Below are 19,020 nucleotides of genomic sequence, written 5' to 3'. Positions count from 1 at the left end.
ATTTAAAGGAATGGATAAATGACAGAATCTGGGAAGGGCAGGTGTATGGAGTAGCTTTAAGTATCCTGTTTTATTAGCAGAGATACCGTGTTTTATCTACCAGCTACAGAAAAAACTCCAAGAAGGTCAACAAGACCAGCAATGTAAAAATGAGTGCAAAGAAGACTTAAAAGTAAATGGATATGTTTCAGAAAAGAAAGCCATCTGCTAAGCAAAGGATTGATAAAACAAAACCCCAACATAAATTTTAGAGCTTTTTTGGTTTAAAAATAATGGCAGATCATTAAAGACTTTGAGGGAATAGTTTCTAAAGAAATAAACTCTAATAAGAAAGCTTTTAAGAACACAAGGAAAGCAGAAAGTCTAAAAGAGAAACAGACTATTAACTGAGTGTGTTCTGAAAAATAAAACCAAAGCAAGAAATTAAAATAAAGAGTTTGCCACAGACAGGGTCAAAGAAGGCCCTAAACTCTGCCAAAGACTGATCTACAAAAATGTCAGAGGAAAGTTTTTGGAAGGTAACTGACACAAGGTCAATTTGTTACTCCCTAACACCTGATAGCACTCTCTCAAGACTTCTAAAGGATCTCAGAGATAGCAAGGCTGACATACAGCAGTGGTAGATAATTTGTAACCTAAATAAGCTCTGGAGTGAGAGGAAAGGAAAGTGGCGAATGTGAGTAACTTTAAAAGAGGGATTCAGGGTAGAGCATGAGAGGTGAGAACCTAATCAGTCTGACTTGATATAGGCAAATTGATAAAAATATGTAGCAGTGGAATCAGTAAATATGTGGAAAATATAACAGGAAAAGTTAAAACAGCTGCTGCAAGAGAAAGTCATGCTTCAAAATCTGTTAAGGGTGATGAATTTCTAAAAAGAAAGTCAATGCTTTATCACAAAAGGCAGAAGACATCAAAGAAATCCTCTCAGTTTCTTTTAGAACTTTGGGACCATAGTTTAGGGAGCGTGTGGAGAAGACAGGCATAGGTGAGAAGGAATTCAGGATTGTAGTTTTGTAGTTGATAGATTTCTTGTGCCTAAGTTTGATATCATCTGTATAACTGATGTACTGAAGGCCTGAGGAAAGGGCCTCATGGCAAGATGAGCAGGATCACGGTCATGCCTGGAGACTCACTAGAGTGTTAGGGTCAGCCTGGGTCACTGCAGAGGGTCAAGTTTATTGCACAGCTAGATGGTGACTATGAGCTATAGCACAAACACTTTTCACTTGAGCTATGATGGCAGACATAGACAAGAGGATGAGATGTGGCAGAGGTTGGGAGATGCACTGCAAATCATTAGAGCTATAAGGATAGAGAAAATTATTCTGTTCTTAAACCAGCTGAATGGTGTCTTAGGAAAGCAGATTCTATTCTTATGTGTACCTGTGCTGCTAAGTAAATCACTTAAATTAATCTTTCCCAAGTTTTATGTCTGTTCTACATACTTATGAGGGGTACCATAAAAGCCAGAAAGGAGATTAATAGTTTTGTATTCATAGTAAATGAATACTGTGCAATAAATAATGCACAGGAACACACACTGCACAATAAATGGACTAGTGGCTCATTAAAATAAGCTCTATCTACTCTTTGCATTGAGGCAAGACTTTTGGAATTAATATTATGGAATGGGGTAATTAAAAACTGAATCATGATGTATATCCTTAACTAAATTTGTACTGGCATATTTAATTCTAAAGCTTTACTTTCTTTTAAATAAATTATATTATAATCTTAGAATCTCCTAGTCTTTTAATGCATTTTTGCTTTTATTTATTCATATTTAAATACATTTACTGAAACAACATGAATATTAAATGTTTACATACTATTTTACTTTCTAGAGTACATTGCAAACATTAACTAATTAGTCCTTTACCAGTAATCTGAAAGCTAAGTAATAACATTTTTCTTATCAAGTTCCAGAAAAGAAATTAAGCCATAACTAATAAGAACACAGCTCAAAAGGGATTATTAGGCAGGTGTGATTTCTGCCACAGATATATTCTCCTTCCTTCCTAGAAAATCATTCAGTGTTTCATCATCTGAAAATGCCCTGGGACTTGAGCTTTACAGCCCGTAAAGGCAGGGAAAAACATACATCCCCAAGGAGAGAGAGCATTACAATGTCATAATTTTCAACCAATGAATGTCTTTTACATTAACAGCTTGAATTATTTGACTTCTCTCTTAGAATGCTATTCATCTTTTAATTATAGATGTCAAAAAATTTTCTGTGCAGCAATACAGGTTTATTTTTTATAGAAATTGTCTTGATTAGAACATAACAATTACCTTACAATCCTGCTTATTCTTAAAGTCCATTTTTAAACTGAAAATTCAAAATATCATTCAATTAAGAAAACTCTTTCTTGCTTTATCTTCTGAGATAAGACAAGCAATATTTCAGCGCAGTAGAGCACAGTCACTGTCAGCACTGAACCTGTGATACCATCATATTTACCCCTCAGGAAACCTTTTCTGTTCTAGCAGCTGTACATTCATTCCAGTAACCTCATATCATTGAGCTCCAGGAACTGACCCCTTGCCTCTTTTCACCTTAGGAATTTTTAAAATATGCAACACTTTGTACAACATCCATTTGTTTGCATAAAATACCAGAAGGGAATGCATTCAGTAGAACTGAGTAATACTCTATGAGGAGCTGATAGTGAGGCCCTGGAAAATGTTAAAGATAGACTCTGAAAATGTTAGGCTTTGTGTTTTGCCAGATCATTGCACCTGCGTAAGCAGTATGATAAATGATATAATTGTTAGATGTGAAGATTGTTTAGTAATTAAATTGTTTAGTAATTAAATATAATTATTGTATAATAAGAAGAAAAATCATGAGAAACTATGTTAGAAATTTAAAGGTGGGCCATGAGGAGCCAAGCTTGGCTGAAATCTATGTATACAATCGAACAATATAAGTTTAATAATTAACATGAAAGTTATATAACGATAGAATATAAAAGCAGGTTCATCCCAAATGCATATTGGAGTCTGATTTGGGTTGAATACCCCTGACACCCAGAGCTCTTCAATAAAAAGCACCTACATATAATGGCTCTTGTGATTATGTGTTTCTGAACGCTAACAGAGCCACTACTGCTCAAGAAAACATTTCAAAAACATAACTACAAATGAACCACTGTCAGCCACCTTGGACATTTTCATGCATCAGAATGGTGTATAATATGCATTATAATGCATGTAGAACCCATATACCATTATGGCATTCAACTCAGCGGGTATTTCCAATGGCAAAGTGCTGTGATCTGATCAGATGTCTTCTTGGGTCATGGAGTGGGATGGTAGCTAGAAGGTCTGGTGGCTGGGGCAGAAGTTTTGTTTGGCCCAGAACCACTCTGATGTAGTTATACTGCTACAGTCTCAAAGCTACGAAGTTGAGAGATCTTAAAAAAATTATATTTATGTCTTGCATTTAAGTGTTCTCTGTTGCTATCACAGAGACAGAATTCCTGCCAGGCTAATAAAATTTCAGACTGAAATGTGGCAAGCATTGCTAGTGGTGGTCTCTCGTTATTGCTTTTTGTTCACCACTTCCAAAGCCAGCAGGTAAAGCACAAAGCCATGCTGCTGCCATTTAATAGGCAAAGGTGTGGACTTTTAAAGTGGTTTATGAATCAAAGATGTTTCACACAAAAGCCACTGGATTTCACATCTCAAGCTCTTCACTTCAGAAAATTGATTTGTGCTCCTAACTCACGCAGACAATATGAAAAATTTCCTGTAAGATTATCAGTATGATATGACATTGCTTACTACACATCTGAGCCATTTTCATTTCAGATCATTTTACCTCTTGAGACTGGTAAAGAGAAAAATGAATGCCTTTGATTTGGCCTACTCAGTTTGCATACTCAAGACTGTCCCACCATCCCAAAATCATCTGTAAGATCTCTCACATATGTAAACTCATGAACTGAAATCCAGTATTTGTGTTTCATTGTCACAGAAAATACTTGTCCTTTTAACTTATTTCAGGTTTGCAATACATATGGATATTTAATACTGCAACAGCAAAAGCAGCATTGATTTCTGCATTGAATTCTCTAAAGAAAAAATAAAAGTATATAATATTGTCATGTAGAACTTCAGCATAAAATATCTCATTTGTCTGGGTGATTATTTTTCAAGAATTGAATGAACCTAATTCTATGGCAATTGCTAATGCACATGAAAGATGAAAAAAAGCTGTTGAAATGATGGCTATAAGCCAAATATTACAGGAGAATGTCCCATGTATTAGCTCATGCTATTTCATGCGTGAAATAGGGAAATGTTGATGACTTTGCTTCTCTTTGTACAGATTAAAGCACAACTATATATTTATTTAAAAACGATGGATACCTTCCTCTCTGGTGGTTTGTGCACAAGGGCAGAAAGGCCAACCTGAATTCTCTATGTACATTTGTTTTATGGGATTGACATTTGGGGTTTCAGGTATGAGAGAATGTCTTCTTGGTCCCCAAATGAAGAGAATCAATCAAGCAAGTTAACTCTTCCAAGCATCTTTAGCCCTCCCCTAACACATTGACCTGAGTGTGCTCTACTGCTTCCTAACTGTGGACCCTCTTCCCATTACCCTTCCCTGCAGTGGAGCTGTGCTGTGCTCATAAAGCAAGGGGAGGGATATCTTTCACTAGGTTATAAGCAAAAACATGGCCTAGCTGTGATTTTAATTTTTTTTTTAATTACAAGAGTATCTAAATTAAATTTGATTGAATACTAAGCCAAATTTCTACATCTCTTTTACAATATCTTAATTTTTCCTTATGGTTGGTGGGACAGTACACTATCTAAGAAAATACTGCTATTTACTTCCACATTTAATGTTTTGTTCATTGTGATGAAGATGTTTCCCAGCTTTTGCCACACAAAATACCAGTAAAGTAAAATGCCTTATTGAAACTAATTTCAAGCACAATAAAAATATGTTCTTACTTGTTTAAGTTTCTTTAGATCTTCATCAAGTTCCAAGTTGTCCAAAATAACAGCAACAAACAAGCTGAGTAGAATCTACAAAACAATTGTAAGTGATTTGTTAAAGTTTGTTATTTTTCTAAAGAAATATTATTAAATAACATGGAAAAATGACAGCCCTGCTGATTTAAATGGGATTCTTGCCTTTGACATCTGTTGAACTAATATCATTTGCTACTATATATCTGCTAGGCCTTTTGCAAGTAGTAAACTGTTTTGTATCTTACCATGCAATTATTATGAGTTTAAAAATGCTAAATTGTAGGTTTTATGACCAATGAATTATATATGTTTAACAATATACCCATTAAAATGTACTTCATATGAAGAGAAAATTAAATAATCAGAAATAGTAGCAACAAACAACAACAATAATAATAACAATGACCATAACAACAATAATAATAAAAGAAATACAAAGCAAAATCCTAAAACATCTTGTAAAGCTAAGGTGGTTTTCAATTAAGGTGTGACTTTTTAGTCACCTGACAGTCATTTACTTTATGGCCTTCCTTTATGCTCAGAGCGCCTCTGTGAAAAGTAGCTAACTCCATTCTGGAAGAAAAGTAAGCTGGTTCATTATTTGCATGCATCACATGTACAGGAAACTCATGTCACAGAAGAGGAAAATCAAGTGTCTCAATTTACTCAACATTAAACGTTGTTTAGATATATTTCTAAAGGGAAAAATCCCAGGGAGAAAAAAGTGTGCATCACTATCAGACTATTACATTTCCCTTGCATACAGATGCTGACCAGAGGGCAAAGCTGGAAATGGGACTGATATAGGTGAGAAGCAGACAGAATTAGGAGTATGGTAGGTGAGGGAGGATACCACTGTTCAGCATATATTATCAGACAACTTCTATCTAAGGCAGTAAATATATGTACACTTGTATAAGTCAACAGCTGCCAGCAACTGCCAAGGTTTTAGTCTCAGGTTCGATGCAAACATCCTCAAAAGCACTGAGCTTCTACTGGCAAGCACCAATTTCTGATATATCAGAGGGGTACCAGAAGGTATCCTAACTCATTTTTAAAAAAGAGTTACAGGCCTACAATTTTTCTGTGGTCTTGGACCACTGAGTGACAGCCAGAGAAAACATATCCTTCCACCACTACTTGTAAATGAAGTGTAAGTTTGCCTGTCACACTGGAAATTTATTCCCCACCTATACAGAAGATGAAATTTAAGCGGCTTAATATACCAGACAAGGAGTTTGGAACTTAAATTGCATCTAAGTTGAGTGGATCTTATTCCAAGGTAGGATTTTCTTTTCCTCCATAAACTATAAAAGTACAGAAGACATAGGAAGGACTCTGGACCATAAATTTAAAAAATGTCAGTGCTCAGAAAAAAAAAAAGTTCTTTTAACAAGAAGCTGGCTTTAGCTAGGATTAGAAGAATCCCAGGCAGCACCCTCCAGTATCCTGAACATCCCAGTGGCCATACTGGCCATCCACACAGATGGATCAACACTCTCTGGATAATCACCCCCAGGATCCTGGACATCTCATGATTTAGACTGATGCTGCTGGAACAATGCTGAAACCAGGCTCAGCAACCCCCCAGCTGGATGAACACTGGAAGCAGCACTAGTGATCACTTTTGCTCTCTTTTTCTGTCTCTCTTTCTGTCTTTAATTCATCTATATCCCTTTAATGTCTCTTTTACCTTTCACCTTACTCCATTACCCAAAACCCACTGCCATGTGCTTATATAGTAGGTCACAGACTAACATACTAATTTCCATGCCAAGTGGAACTTTCTGGTTGTTTGTGGACCCTCTGACTTTTGTCATTCCTTTTGACCAACAAGCATTTTAAAACTACTGTGATCCCTAGTTGCTAATGAAGAATTTTGCTATAATTCTGTTAAGATTTTACAGTATGGTGATTTGCTTCTTTAGATATCCTGTTCATTATATGATACTCAGTACATGCTGCTCAAAGCATAACAGTTAAGGAAGTTCAGTTCCATGCAAAAAAGAAGTACAGCACTCATTAAATATATCATCCCTTACAGTCTTGCTGATTCATGCACTGATATGTATCAAGGCAAGACTTTCATTAACTCCCTTTTTGTTTTTTTTTTCCAACAAGAACCAAAGAAAATGTACCACAAAAGAGAACTTAAATGAAAACTTGTTATTTGTTTAACTTCCTCTGCCACCATCTCAACTAATTATAGTCCTTATTTCCAAGAGAGTGAGTCTTTTTTGGGCTTCAATTTTTCTTTGCCTTCTTATGTGAAACCGATTAATTTCTTTCCAAGTCTCTACAGTCTGCTATGCCAAATGCCTGCAATTATCATTCTCAATTCTAATTGTCCCCCCTTTTCTGGTTGGTGAAAGTAATTTCTTCATTTGACTTTACTCTTGTTATTCTCTGATGGCTGTTTATTCTTAGAATGCTTCTTTTTGGTTTTAGTAGCAGCCCAACCATTTTCATGCTCCCTTACTAGTTCCATGTTATTTTGTTTTAAATTTCTTTTGCCTACAGACAACTCTGTCCTACATAGTTTTCCCTTCCAAGGTCTGAGGAAGATCTTAGAATTGAAACCAAAATTTCATAAATCCAAGATAATTCTGCAAAGTTGTCTTTGCAGGGTTTTTTCATTCATGTAGAATTTGCATAGGTGCATGAGAAAAAAAGTGTGCCCTTATGGAGCAAAGCAAGGACTGTGCATTTAAATGCAAATTCCCTAAAAAAGAACTGAGGATGGTGTACAGAAAAGTGACTTCACTCCTAGGAAAACCATTGCTTTCAGTAAACAAATAGAGAAGTCCCAGATGATTCTTTCAAATTAAGGAACATAAAACAGAATACTAAAATTGCTCTTACAGCTAAATTATTTCTCAGTTAAGATGTGAATTTTTAGCAGAGAGGTCACTTGACACAATTTTACTTTATGGACTTGCTTAATACTCATCTAAGAAGTAAAAATGAATTACTGATTAGAAAATATTCTTGATGAAGAATCAAAAAAACATCAATAAAATTCTCTTACCAGTAACTGCTTTCAAATCTGTGACCAAAAACTCACTTTCTTTTTGCTTTATAACCTCAATTCCCAAGTTTAACTGATCACTCCAGCATGAAAAGTTGCATTTTCTGACCCTTGTGAGCAAATTACACGTCCTATATATCTTATACATACATTTGTTTGGCTTATACTTTGATGTGATTAAGCAGCTCTAAGAGCAGGAAATGCACTTTATTGCCATTTATAAAGTCGTCAAGTTTTCAATCCATATGAAGGAATCCATTGCACCCACAATTGTAGTCCAACTATTCAGTCTTTAGAAGTGAAATGGGATATAGTGTAAAGTAAAAGAAGTAAATAGAAGCTGGTGGAGATTGTAGAAATACAATTAGTACCTTATGAGGAGTAAGTAGACATCTGAGCAAAGAAAGAAAATGGAATGAACAAAGTGAAAATAAGACTAAGTGAATGGAAAATAAAAAATGAGCATAGTAGGAGTGAATAAAGGGTGCATAAAATGATTATTTTCCTGATTGTGGTATTTTATCTGTGGGGTATTAAAATAAAGTAACAAGCCCTTATTGATAGAGGATAATCAAAGAGACTTTTCCTTCCCATTTTCTCTATGAAAGAATGTAATAATCACACATGAAATACATAGAGGAAAAAAAAGTTGTTCTTTGTTTTTTTTATACAATCCACATTTCTGTTTGCATGCAGGAACTGCTGTATTAGTTCTTATCATTTATTGCTTGATATACTATATCATACATTTTCCATGCATTGATTTTGTATCAGGCAACAGGACAGTAGGGATGACTAGTTAAGGGTTTAAATAGTAAGGTTTTACACTTCTCACTTTAATTGCTGTTACCAAGAGAATGCAATGAAAGCTGAGGGGACCGGTTCTAAATGACAAATAAAATCACTTAGCTCTGAAATCATTAGAGCTGTGAAGGTACAAGGCAGATAACAATTATATTGTTAGTCTGGTGGTGTGACTTGGATCTAAGAAGAACACCTCACACCAGAACAAAGGCCACCACCTCGTGTCACATGGCTGAAGGGTAAATTTATTCTACCACATCCATGAACTAAAAGCTGCCTATGCTAAAAATGAGCATCAATTAAACTAGCTGAGAATAATAAGTAGTACAAGAGCTATGACAGTAATTCAAAATGAAATGAAGCACAACACATTTGCGAGTGAAAACTTACCAGGGTAGCAAAAAGATGATATAGTATAAAATAAATAGCAACTACTGGTGCCCACATATGTCCTACAGCATTCAGTGTCTGATCCATGACATCTACCCATCCTTCCTGTGTGAGAATCTGAAACATTGACATGAATGCCTGCAAGAAATAATATTGTAAACATATTAATGAATTATACTAATATGGTTTTATTGACACATTCCTAAAACTGATTTAAAAGAGATGCTCTTTTGGTTTTCTTTTTTAAACCTTAGAAATGCGTTTAACTTTTAAAGCCAAGTAAAAGGCTACTCATGAGCTAAAGGAGAAATAAATAGCTTGATCTTTGACAGAACTGTAATCTTCAATTGTTAACACAGTCCTAGCTTCATTAGCACATACAAGGAACCTTTTGGTTTTCTTCATGGACGAAAAAATAGGATAAATATCCTGAGCATCAGAGATTATTGTTTTGAATATGATACTGTATTGTGATTTTTTGATTATGCTTTCTCTTCTATGTTTCCTCTCTCTAAATATACCTATAATAAAGTGTTATAATTAAATGCGACCACAAATTATGTTATCTTAATAGCAGAAGCATTTGAGGACTCCACAGACAAGATTAACCAACACATGGCAAGCTCTCTGCACCTGCACTTGATTCAGCCAGTCAGATTTTTCCTCTATATTTTTTAAATAGTATTTTTTGTGGAACTACCCTTGCAACATTTTCAAACTCCTTGAGACTAGGTATATATATCAAAAATAGAGGAAATAATGGGAATGGTTCAAACAATTTCTTTATTTAGTGATAGGAACATATGAAATTAGATAAGCCTAGAACCCTTAGAAATTAGATAAACCCAGACACCTTTGAAACCCCAGCTGGAGCCTACAGCACCAAACACAATTGAACTCAGCATGAGCAATGTGCAACTGCAAGACGTACATCCTACACAGACATTGAGGAATGCACACTGCCTAGGAAACAGAAGTTTGAGTGTGGTATCAAAGTGAAATATCTTGACAGTCTCAACTATCTCAGTGAGGCCAAACTACTGCACAAGTTTATTTTGCTTTTGCCTGATATTGAAAGTATTCTCTTTCCAGACAGAAAGGATCAAAGCTGGTATCTTACTGAAGTTTATGCAAAACAAAAAAAGTGTTAGAAACTGAAAACAACAATGCAGCTTACAGCTAACAGGATTCCTAGAATTCAAAATGTTAACACAGTTGCAAGGATGAATTAGATCTGTGCTCAGTGTGTCCAGCAGCAGCAGATTAACACATTAATGTGGTGGCACAAAGAGAAAAGGATTCTTCTTGTCAAACCTGTGAGAAAACAGTATCCAGACAGCCCTTCACTGCAACTTACCCTGGGCCAAAACCTGTGCTGGAAAAGCTGAAAACATGTAGCTATACAAACTTATGTGCTTGGGAAACAATGAAATGGTTCTAATTAATTTTTAAAGCTGCTGGGAAAAGTAACTGTGTGGGAGACCCCAAATTTATATTATTATTATTATAAATCACAGGAAAATACTTTGCTTGGGCTCTTTATCAAGTTTATCAAGTTTTCAAACAAAACACTGATTTCTATAAGATGTTTCTTCCAATGTTTCTTCTAAACCAAACCATTAAGGTTATATCCCCACCCTTAGGGGAGTCCACTCCAGATTGTGACTTCTCACCTGCAGTAAAAGAAAATTTACTCTAGAGAAGTCTGTCCATGTGCATGCACACAGCACTTGGTTTTGGCTCTATGAGAGATCCCTATGGCTAACAAGCATTAATATTTGGTGACAGGAAGCTGGTTCAAACTATATGAAGGGGGATGTGGCATGACTTGCTATATGCTATTTCTGCATTGTGAAATCCAGTCTGTATCAAGGGCTATCTGCCTAAAATTTGAAAGGAGGGCCTGCAGTTACAAAACATTCTGAGATGGGGTAACAGGGCTGGGTAAGGCAGGGACAATCTAATCCAGTGCATCTTTTTATACAGGCACTGCATAAAAGACACTGCCTTTTTGGAGTGCCCAGTGTGAGAGGACAATTTCCATGTCTGTACCCAGGGATTACCTTGGAGAAAGCTCACTGGAACCAGAAAAGAAGTGGCAGAAGATTCTAAGCAGTATCAGAAGACCTCTGATACTGCCTGTCCATTCTTTCACTGACCACAGATAGGATCCTAGCAGTAAAGCTTTTTCTCCTCTGCTGGTTTAAATAACACATATTTTCAAGTGCAGAAACTGAATCATGCTGCCTCTAGGTCATATTTGGAGGAAGAACTAAGAATTTTTACTCTGTTACAGGGTTCACAAACATTTAGCTGCTGAGGGTTTTATAAGTCATTTGCCTGCTTACTCACACAAAAAAGCCCCTCATCAAAGTCCACCTTGGTTTCTTATTGCTGCTGTGTTCTGTGGCACTCTGAAGTAGACAGAAGCACAAACACCCTGCTAGATTAAGACCAAGAAGTCTGACTGTTGTTTTTACAGTTGCTTTTCAGAATGAACTCACACTAATCAAATTTTCAGAGATGCTTAAACCTACAAGTCCAAATTACAAGAAGTGAAGCTGAGATGAACATGGAGCAGACCAAGGCATCCAAATGAGAAATCATACGTGTTCAGAGAGAAGTTAAACATCAGACTTTAATTTCTACACCAGAAACATCTTGACCAAATGTAAAGTCCCAGGCTTTCTTTTGAGCATGCAGATCCCACAGAGGACAAAGGCTACCATGAACTAGAAGTAGCAGAGAAAAATGCTGGCGACTACTTTTCTGTAAATTCTTTAGGGTGGTTTAAGTCTTTGGTATGTCAAGTATTTGGAGAGGCCAAGCACAAGGGCTGAAATTTCCACAGTGCCCTCTGCTTTATGTTTCTGCCAGTGATCTTGTCCTTAACCAGCACATAGCCAATCTGCAGCCACATCTACCCTTCAAATGTGTGTCCCCTCCCAGCCATGTGCACAGAATCTACACTGTGCAAAATTACAAACTTTTACTAACTCTTTTCCTTATTAGAGAATCATTTGCTCCCCATGAAAGACATGTAGAGAAAGAAACATTTGGGATCTTTATCTAGGAAAAGCCTTTTCTAGCCAGCTGAGCATGCACGAAACAAGAAGAAAACTCCTTTAGATCTGCCAGGGGTGCTTTAGGGTGAAGAATACAAGGACCCCATCAGTATTCAGCCCTGCTTCTTATGTCTCAGGTTCCCTTTGTGATGGGGAGCTGAAGCTAAATCAGGCAGTTGCCATTGCCTGCACTCAGAGCCAGTGGCCATCATACCTGATTGATGTGGCACTCCTTGCTGAAGCATAAGGTGGGCACTACATTAAATAACACACCCCACTGCTGGCTTTAAAAACACCTGAGGGACTGGATAACTGAACTAGGGCAGCATCCTTCCTTCTGAATCCCACTTAATTACCACAGCTTACTGCTTTAAAAAATATATATATTCTACTTAAATTTTCAAGTTATAAAAATACCTTCAGTATTATGTTGTGAACTCATCATTAACACAATTAATTAATGTGGAGAAGATATTAATTTAATATCAAAAAATCTAATCTTCCATCAAAACCAGTACTCAGTAAAGCATATAGTTTTATAAAATGGCCTTTCAATGTAATTTAAGCATTTTTTTATGATATTAAATTCCAGTATAATTCAAAACATCAGTTTTAAGTAAATAAGGCAGTGCACAATGAATATGTGCTTTGCACCGAGCAATCTTCTTTGGAGCAAGTTATTTTTAGCTGAAAGGTGTACCTCCCACTGTTTATTTTAAAATTAATTTGAAATGCAACTAGCTGACAGAATCAACATCTGTGAAGACGAGACTTAGAAATTTATGCAAATGGTGATTTTCTGAATTAATTTGTGTTATAGAAAAGACTGTCAATTACTTTTGAGTATTTATGCCCTATTACTTAATGAGCTGTTTGATGATGGAAGTCAAACTACCTTTTTATTTATAGTGTAAGATTGGCAAAGGTTTGGTAGAATATATGAGCCAAAGTGCCATTTCTGACATCTTGTCCAACTGTTACAGAGGTGGTGCCACACAAATTACTACTTACAGTTATAATGTACTTTTCTTGTAACTGGTGCTTGCCCACAAAATTTAAGGGACCAAATTCCACTGGCCTAATTCATGGAAGCAGTTCTACAATCATAGGGATTGCTTCTGCAAATTAAGTTAATGGGATTTAGGACATTGCTGCAACATCCTCCTACCAGCAGAAACTTATGTTTTCCTCCTGACACAGTCACAAGGACTCAGTAACACCCTAAAGAAGAGTAGCCATCCTTTAAAAATGTGGCAGTGATACTGAGATTTTAACTGAATCAGAGAGTTAAGACTGCATTGTTCATCTTTTTTTAATGGGTGTTGCTAAGGTTGAACTAATATCTCACATCATGAACTTTTTTCAAGGTCAAGACTAGGAGCCACTAGCTTTTGTGAAAACTGGGGAATTGTTGGGATTAGTTGGGCCTGGCTTTCATCTTGTATTAACCCGTTTAAAAGAAGGGCACCATTCCCAACTTTGTAAATTGAGACAGAGCAGTTGGCACAAGGCTGCAAACTTCAAAAGAAACCAGGGCATGGAAGTCAGAGACACTAACAATGTGTTTTGTTCTCCATACAGTGAATTTTCTTAGCAGCCACCCTACACCTATGTGTTCTTCAGGGGGCCCCACCACCCCGTCCTTCCTCATGGCTCAATATGTGGAGCCCAAGAAGACATGCAAAAATAAGAGATAGCAGATGGTTAAAAACAGTAAAGCAAACATCTATATTTTTGTACTTAGCATTAGAGAGAAAGCCAGTCCATTTGGCAAGTTGTAATGGCCAAAAGAAGGGTGAAATTAGTAGCTATGGCAACAGTGAGCTTGTGCCTATTGATTTTCATCAGGAAACCATGTGAAAACATGCAATTTAGAGGCATTAGCAAAAGGAGGAGGTCTATTTGTTCCAAAACCCATACTGTGCCTTCTTATAAAGCACTTAGTTTCAAAATGATTTTAGGTTTTGTCTGTTTCAATGTGGAAAGCACTTTAATGTAGAAACTCAAAATTTAGCCTTTAGTGTCACCATTTTTGTTATCATGCTTGTCCTCCCTGTATTTTTAACTGAAAAACTCACAACAACAATCCTGGCTATTTAAGGTTTGCTGTTCTTTATCATTTATCCTAGCAAATTCTGGTATTGCAGACTTAATATGATCGCATATATTATATAGCATGTCTTCAGTCATGTTTTGAAAATAATTAGAATTGTCTTATTGCGAACCGATTCAGTGATCTTTCTTCAGGGAAGAAAATTGGAGAAATCCCAGACTTTGCTAGGAAGACAAACTCCTTCAGAAGTATGCCACCATTTCACACCATCAATCACTATTTTGAGTATAAAATTTTCACTGACTTTTAACCTAATAAGAGATGCTTTACTATAAAACTACAAAAAGAAACCACATACTGTAAATTTTATGCTTCTGAAACAAATATAACAGGGTGAATTGAATACATCAAAAAAAAAAAGAGGAACTCATCCTTCTGGCTATCATATGAAAAAAAATATTGAAAACATTTCAATTCAGTTTTTCTGTAACACTCTTCTATTGTTGTTAACAGCTCTTCTCTTTTTCCAGTACTTAAGTGATAAAATAGATGGGCAAAGACATGTCCTGTTTGTAAAAACATTGTATAATTTGTTGGCAAAAATATTTTCTCACTCTTAAAACATGTATTTAATATTTACATATACCTGTTAAAATTCAATATGCTAGAAGCTTTTATTGAGGCTTAAATGGCAGCAGATTAAAATGCTCAAAAAAATCCAAAACTTTACTAATGTATTGATATAAATTGGCCATTTTTCATTACAAGTGGATCTTTCTCAGGTACTTATATCAATTTATCTAGTTAAAATGTGAAGATGATTGCAATCCTGTCTTATTTTGATCATACTACAATTATTCATTCAGGACTTTCACTGACATTTTGCATAAATAATAAAATAATTTGAAAACGAAATTCCATGGCAATTTGAAACCTGCAGTTTTTTTCAGAAGTTGTACATGGGAAATGAGAATAGAATATGGTGGCAATATCACCTGATTTAGAGACCTGACTTAATTAGGAAAGCTTAAGTTTTATTTTATTTTTTTTTATTCAGCATTTAATGAATGATACTGAATATCTAACTCTAGTGGCTGCTTTTCTAAGCATGTTTTCCAAAATAGAAAGCATGGTGTTGCATTATTCCCTGTGGGTAGGCATTTTTTGTTCCACATTGGATGGCCAGCTTCCCATAGATCAAGTTCAGCTTGATAATTACAAATTGTTGTTTAGCCACTTTGTTCGCTAAATACATGACCCTTGAGGCTGCCTTATTCATTGTTATTTAATTGTTCCAACCAATGCACTTCCACTAAAATAGATACATTGGATAACCAAACTGGAATGACAGAAACAAATAAATTGTCACTGGAATTAATCCATGTACACTCAGTCTAATCCAGTATTAAAGAAATTGCACTATTTTCATTCAGAACAGTGTGTTTCAACAAATACATTAGCTCCAATTTCCACTGATTTTCAATGTTCTGTTCTGAATTAATTTAATGCCCATAAGTATCCATTATTTATACCCAAAAGGCAAACACTTATTTTGTCAATGCAGTCAGGTTTTATAACCCTGTGTAAAACAAGCATTCCTGTACAAATCAAGAACAACCACTTTCATAATAGGAAGATATAAATCATGTGTATACATGTTTTATATAAATTCTTGGGCTATACTCATGCCTGTGGACATCAATTCTCTTCCTGTTACATGAGAGAGTACTGTTAAGCTGTATGCTGTGCTGTATCATCATCACAGTGCATGGGTAAAATTTCTCTGTGTTCCCTTGACAGCAGAAATAGAATATACATCACAAGGAAACATGGTTTTCACTACAGAAGGACAACAGGGAGACTATTACACCCAGAAAATACAATTTTTAAAAACCTTTACATATGGAGATAAACTGCTTCATGTTTCTCAGAAGGAAAGGAAGACTGCAAATATAATAAGAAATATGATAGAATCTGTCCAGGTTTGGGCTGGGACAGAATTAATTTTCTTCCTAGTAGCTGGCACAGTGCTATATTTTGGATTTAAGATGGGAATGATGCTGATAATACCCTGATGTTTAGTTGGTGCTGAGCAGCGCTTGCACAGTGTCAGGGCCCTTCCTGCCTCTCACCGTGCCAGTGAACAAGCTGAGGTTGTTATGAGAGGTAGGACAAGTGACTGCAAATGACCAAAGGGATATCCCATCACATATGGCATCATGGTCACCATATAAACTAGGGGAAAGCTGGTTATGGTCTGCAGACTGGAAGCTGGCTGAGCATCAGCCAACATATACTGAGCAATGGCACTGTGAGCCACTGATTTTGTATATTCTAATTCTTGTACCATTATTGTCTCCCCTTCCATTTCTGTCCTCCTAAAATTTCTCTATCTCAGCCCACAAATTTTACTTCCCATCCCCCCCCTGTTTAGCTCTACTGGCCAGGTTAAACCCAACAGAATCACAGAATCATTAGGATGGAAAGGACCTTTAAGATCACTGAGTCCAATCATTTACCAAACACTGCCAAGTCTGCCATCAATGGTAAGAAAATATCCACAAAAGAAAATAGTGACATCCAATGAGTAATCAGTGCTTTTTATACTTGCCCTTGGAAAGGTTGTAAATCTATCCAGTTCTTCCACAAAGCAAAACATCTGTAAACTGATTGCTGACATTACAATTAAAAGGCTGGCAGTAAATACTACCAAACTTCCAAGTTTTTTTCCTGGTCCAAAGATCTTATACACAAAATCCTCCAAAGCGGGAGAAATCTTTATAAGCCGAACTACTCTAAGAACCTGCAAAGAAAGAGAAAAATGCAACCGTATCAATTATTTATCACTTTAATCAGAAACTTTCAAAATATCAGACATTCATGGCAAAAAAGGGACCTAAAGCCTTGTAGACCCATAAATATCAAGTTGCCACCACTTGTAATAGATGACATATTGTTAGGTTAAAACCACAAAACCAGGAAGATAAGCAGCATTGAGGCATACAGGCATGGGATGACTGTACAGGCATGGGAGGAGCCAAGGGGTCTCCAAGGCTGTAGTCAACTCACTGATCATGAAGAGTCATTACAGACATGCAATTGGGTGAAGCTGGTTTTGGGGTAACAATGGGAACAAAGTAATAGACAAAACACACCACAGGTATTAAATATGAATGTAATGTGAAATTAGAGACCAAAGGAGGTTCACAGTGTGTTACCAAACATAAGAATGCCTCCAGGTAGGAGTCAAAGTGCATCAGTCTAGATTTAGCAACTAAGAATCTACTGAAGTACTAGGTAAATGGCTCCAGTTTGATTATCATCACTGTTAAAATTTCATTCTTATACTAAATAGGCAGGGTCTTGAACACTTTGACAAAAGCTCTGCTTTGAGCAGCAGGCTCAATGAAGTGGCTTTGAAAGGCCACTTCTAACTTAGATTTCTCTGATTTTATGATGTTAGCTATATCAGGTTACATATTCACATAAAGAACTGCCAAGTCTTCTTCCCCAGATCATGTTTCCATTTCACTGACCTGAAGTAAAATTGTTTGGCATTGTGTACTACATAACCTAGTAAATTTGGTAATGAACATATTTTGCGATTTCATATTATATATAACATGGGAAATTTTGGGTTGTGTTTCTCAGTATCAGAGAAAGTCAGTATCTCACAACAGCATTATTTTCCCCTGACATATCTGACACTTCTCAGTGCTGGCAGCAAAACTTTATCTTGTGTGGAACTCCTGACCCATTCACTGCTGAGTCTACTTTGAAAGAGCTGCTGACCGCTCTGATTCTCCTGTTTCTGCCATTGGTGTTGACTTGTGACAAGAACATCAGTATCAACAACAGGCATGGCAGCAACATTAGTTGCTGAAGACAATGGACAGCAGCATATGGGGCAACTGAGATTCTGCAGTTCTTAGGAAGAAAAAGGGTCTCTATTTCAAGGTATCACCTGGGTTTCCACAAGAATCATATTGAAACTGAAAAGTAGGAATTACAGTGCAATTATTGTCTGACCTTATGTACAAATCAAATACAATTACTATGCTGTTTTTGGAAAGAAAATAAGTGTGACAGAAGTTGTTCATACAGTGAGCTCGCTGTAGTCCTGTAGCTTGCTAATAGCACACACCTTTGGATTTCCTTGAAGCTTACCTCCCTACCCATTTGTAAGGCATGCAGAATATGCTTGTCATCTAGATTTAACTACCAAAGGTGGGGGGAGAAAGAGAGAGTCAACTCAAGAGAGCAACTTATTCCAAACATACCAGAGCCCGTACATGAGATGGGATAGGAATCCATTGTCTTCAGTGACAAAAGAGACTCCTAGATTCAGAGGTTACACTAGACAGCTTAACTTTCACAATCTTAGCACAAGGTGAGATAAAGTCCTTTCTTTCATATTGGTACCACGACTATATTGCATATAATCTGAGTACATGAAACTGACTACCAAGGCAGATAGTGAGATGAGTGAGACTTCCAAGTACTATTAAATGTAAACATGGTGCCTTCTTACTTACAAATACTCATGGTGTAAATGTTAGCTCTGTTCCCATCAATACTAGTTTCAACACAGACCCCACTGGGGAGAAGATTTCATACTAGTTGGTATTCCCAGTGGTGTTTTAGATAAACTCAATTATCTGCCTTACTTTTTTCCCTTTTCTTTG

The 19,020-nt window shown here is 36.3% G+C and overlaps 1 protein-coding gene across 3 annotated transcripts in view; it reads right to left on the bottom strand.

Moving 5' to 3' along the window:
* Window positions 1-19,020, bottom strand: part of NALCN (sodium leak channel, non-selective) — a 229,402-nt gene that overhangs the window by 82,834 nt on the left and 127,548 nt on the right. For all 3 annotated transcript variants that reach the window (XM_071430894.1, XM_071430895.1, XM_071430896.1), the window contains 3 exons: window positions 16,947-17,138; window positions 9,218-9,355; window positions 4,975-5,049 (listed from right to left, as the gene is read on the bottom strand). In XM_071430894.1, the coding sequence (XP_071286995.1) occupies window positions 4,975-5,049; window positions 9,218-9,355; window positions 16,947-17,138 (405 nt within the window). The remainder of the gene's footprint in view (window positions 1-4,974; window positions 5,050-9,217; window positions 9,356-16,946; window positions 17,139-19,020) is intronic.

Source organism: Agelaius tricolor, unplaced genomic scaffold, assembly GCF_023055355.1.
Source record: "Agelaius tricolor isolate 1412-34295 unplaced genomic scaffold, bAgeTri1.0.p SCAF_7, whole genome shotgun sequence".
Lineage (NCBI taxonomy): Eukaryota > Metazoa > Chordata > Aves > Passeriformes > Icteridae > Agelaius > Agelaius tricolor.
This window is presented reverse-complemented; position numbering and strand designations above follow the sequence as displayed.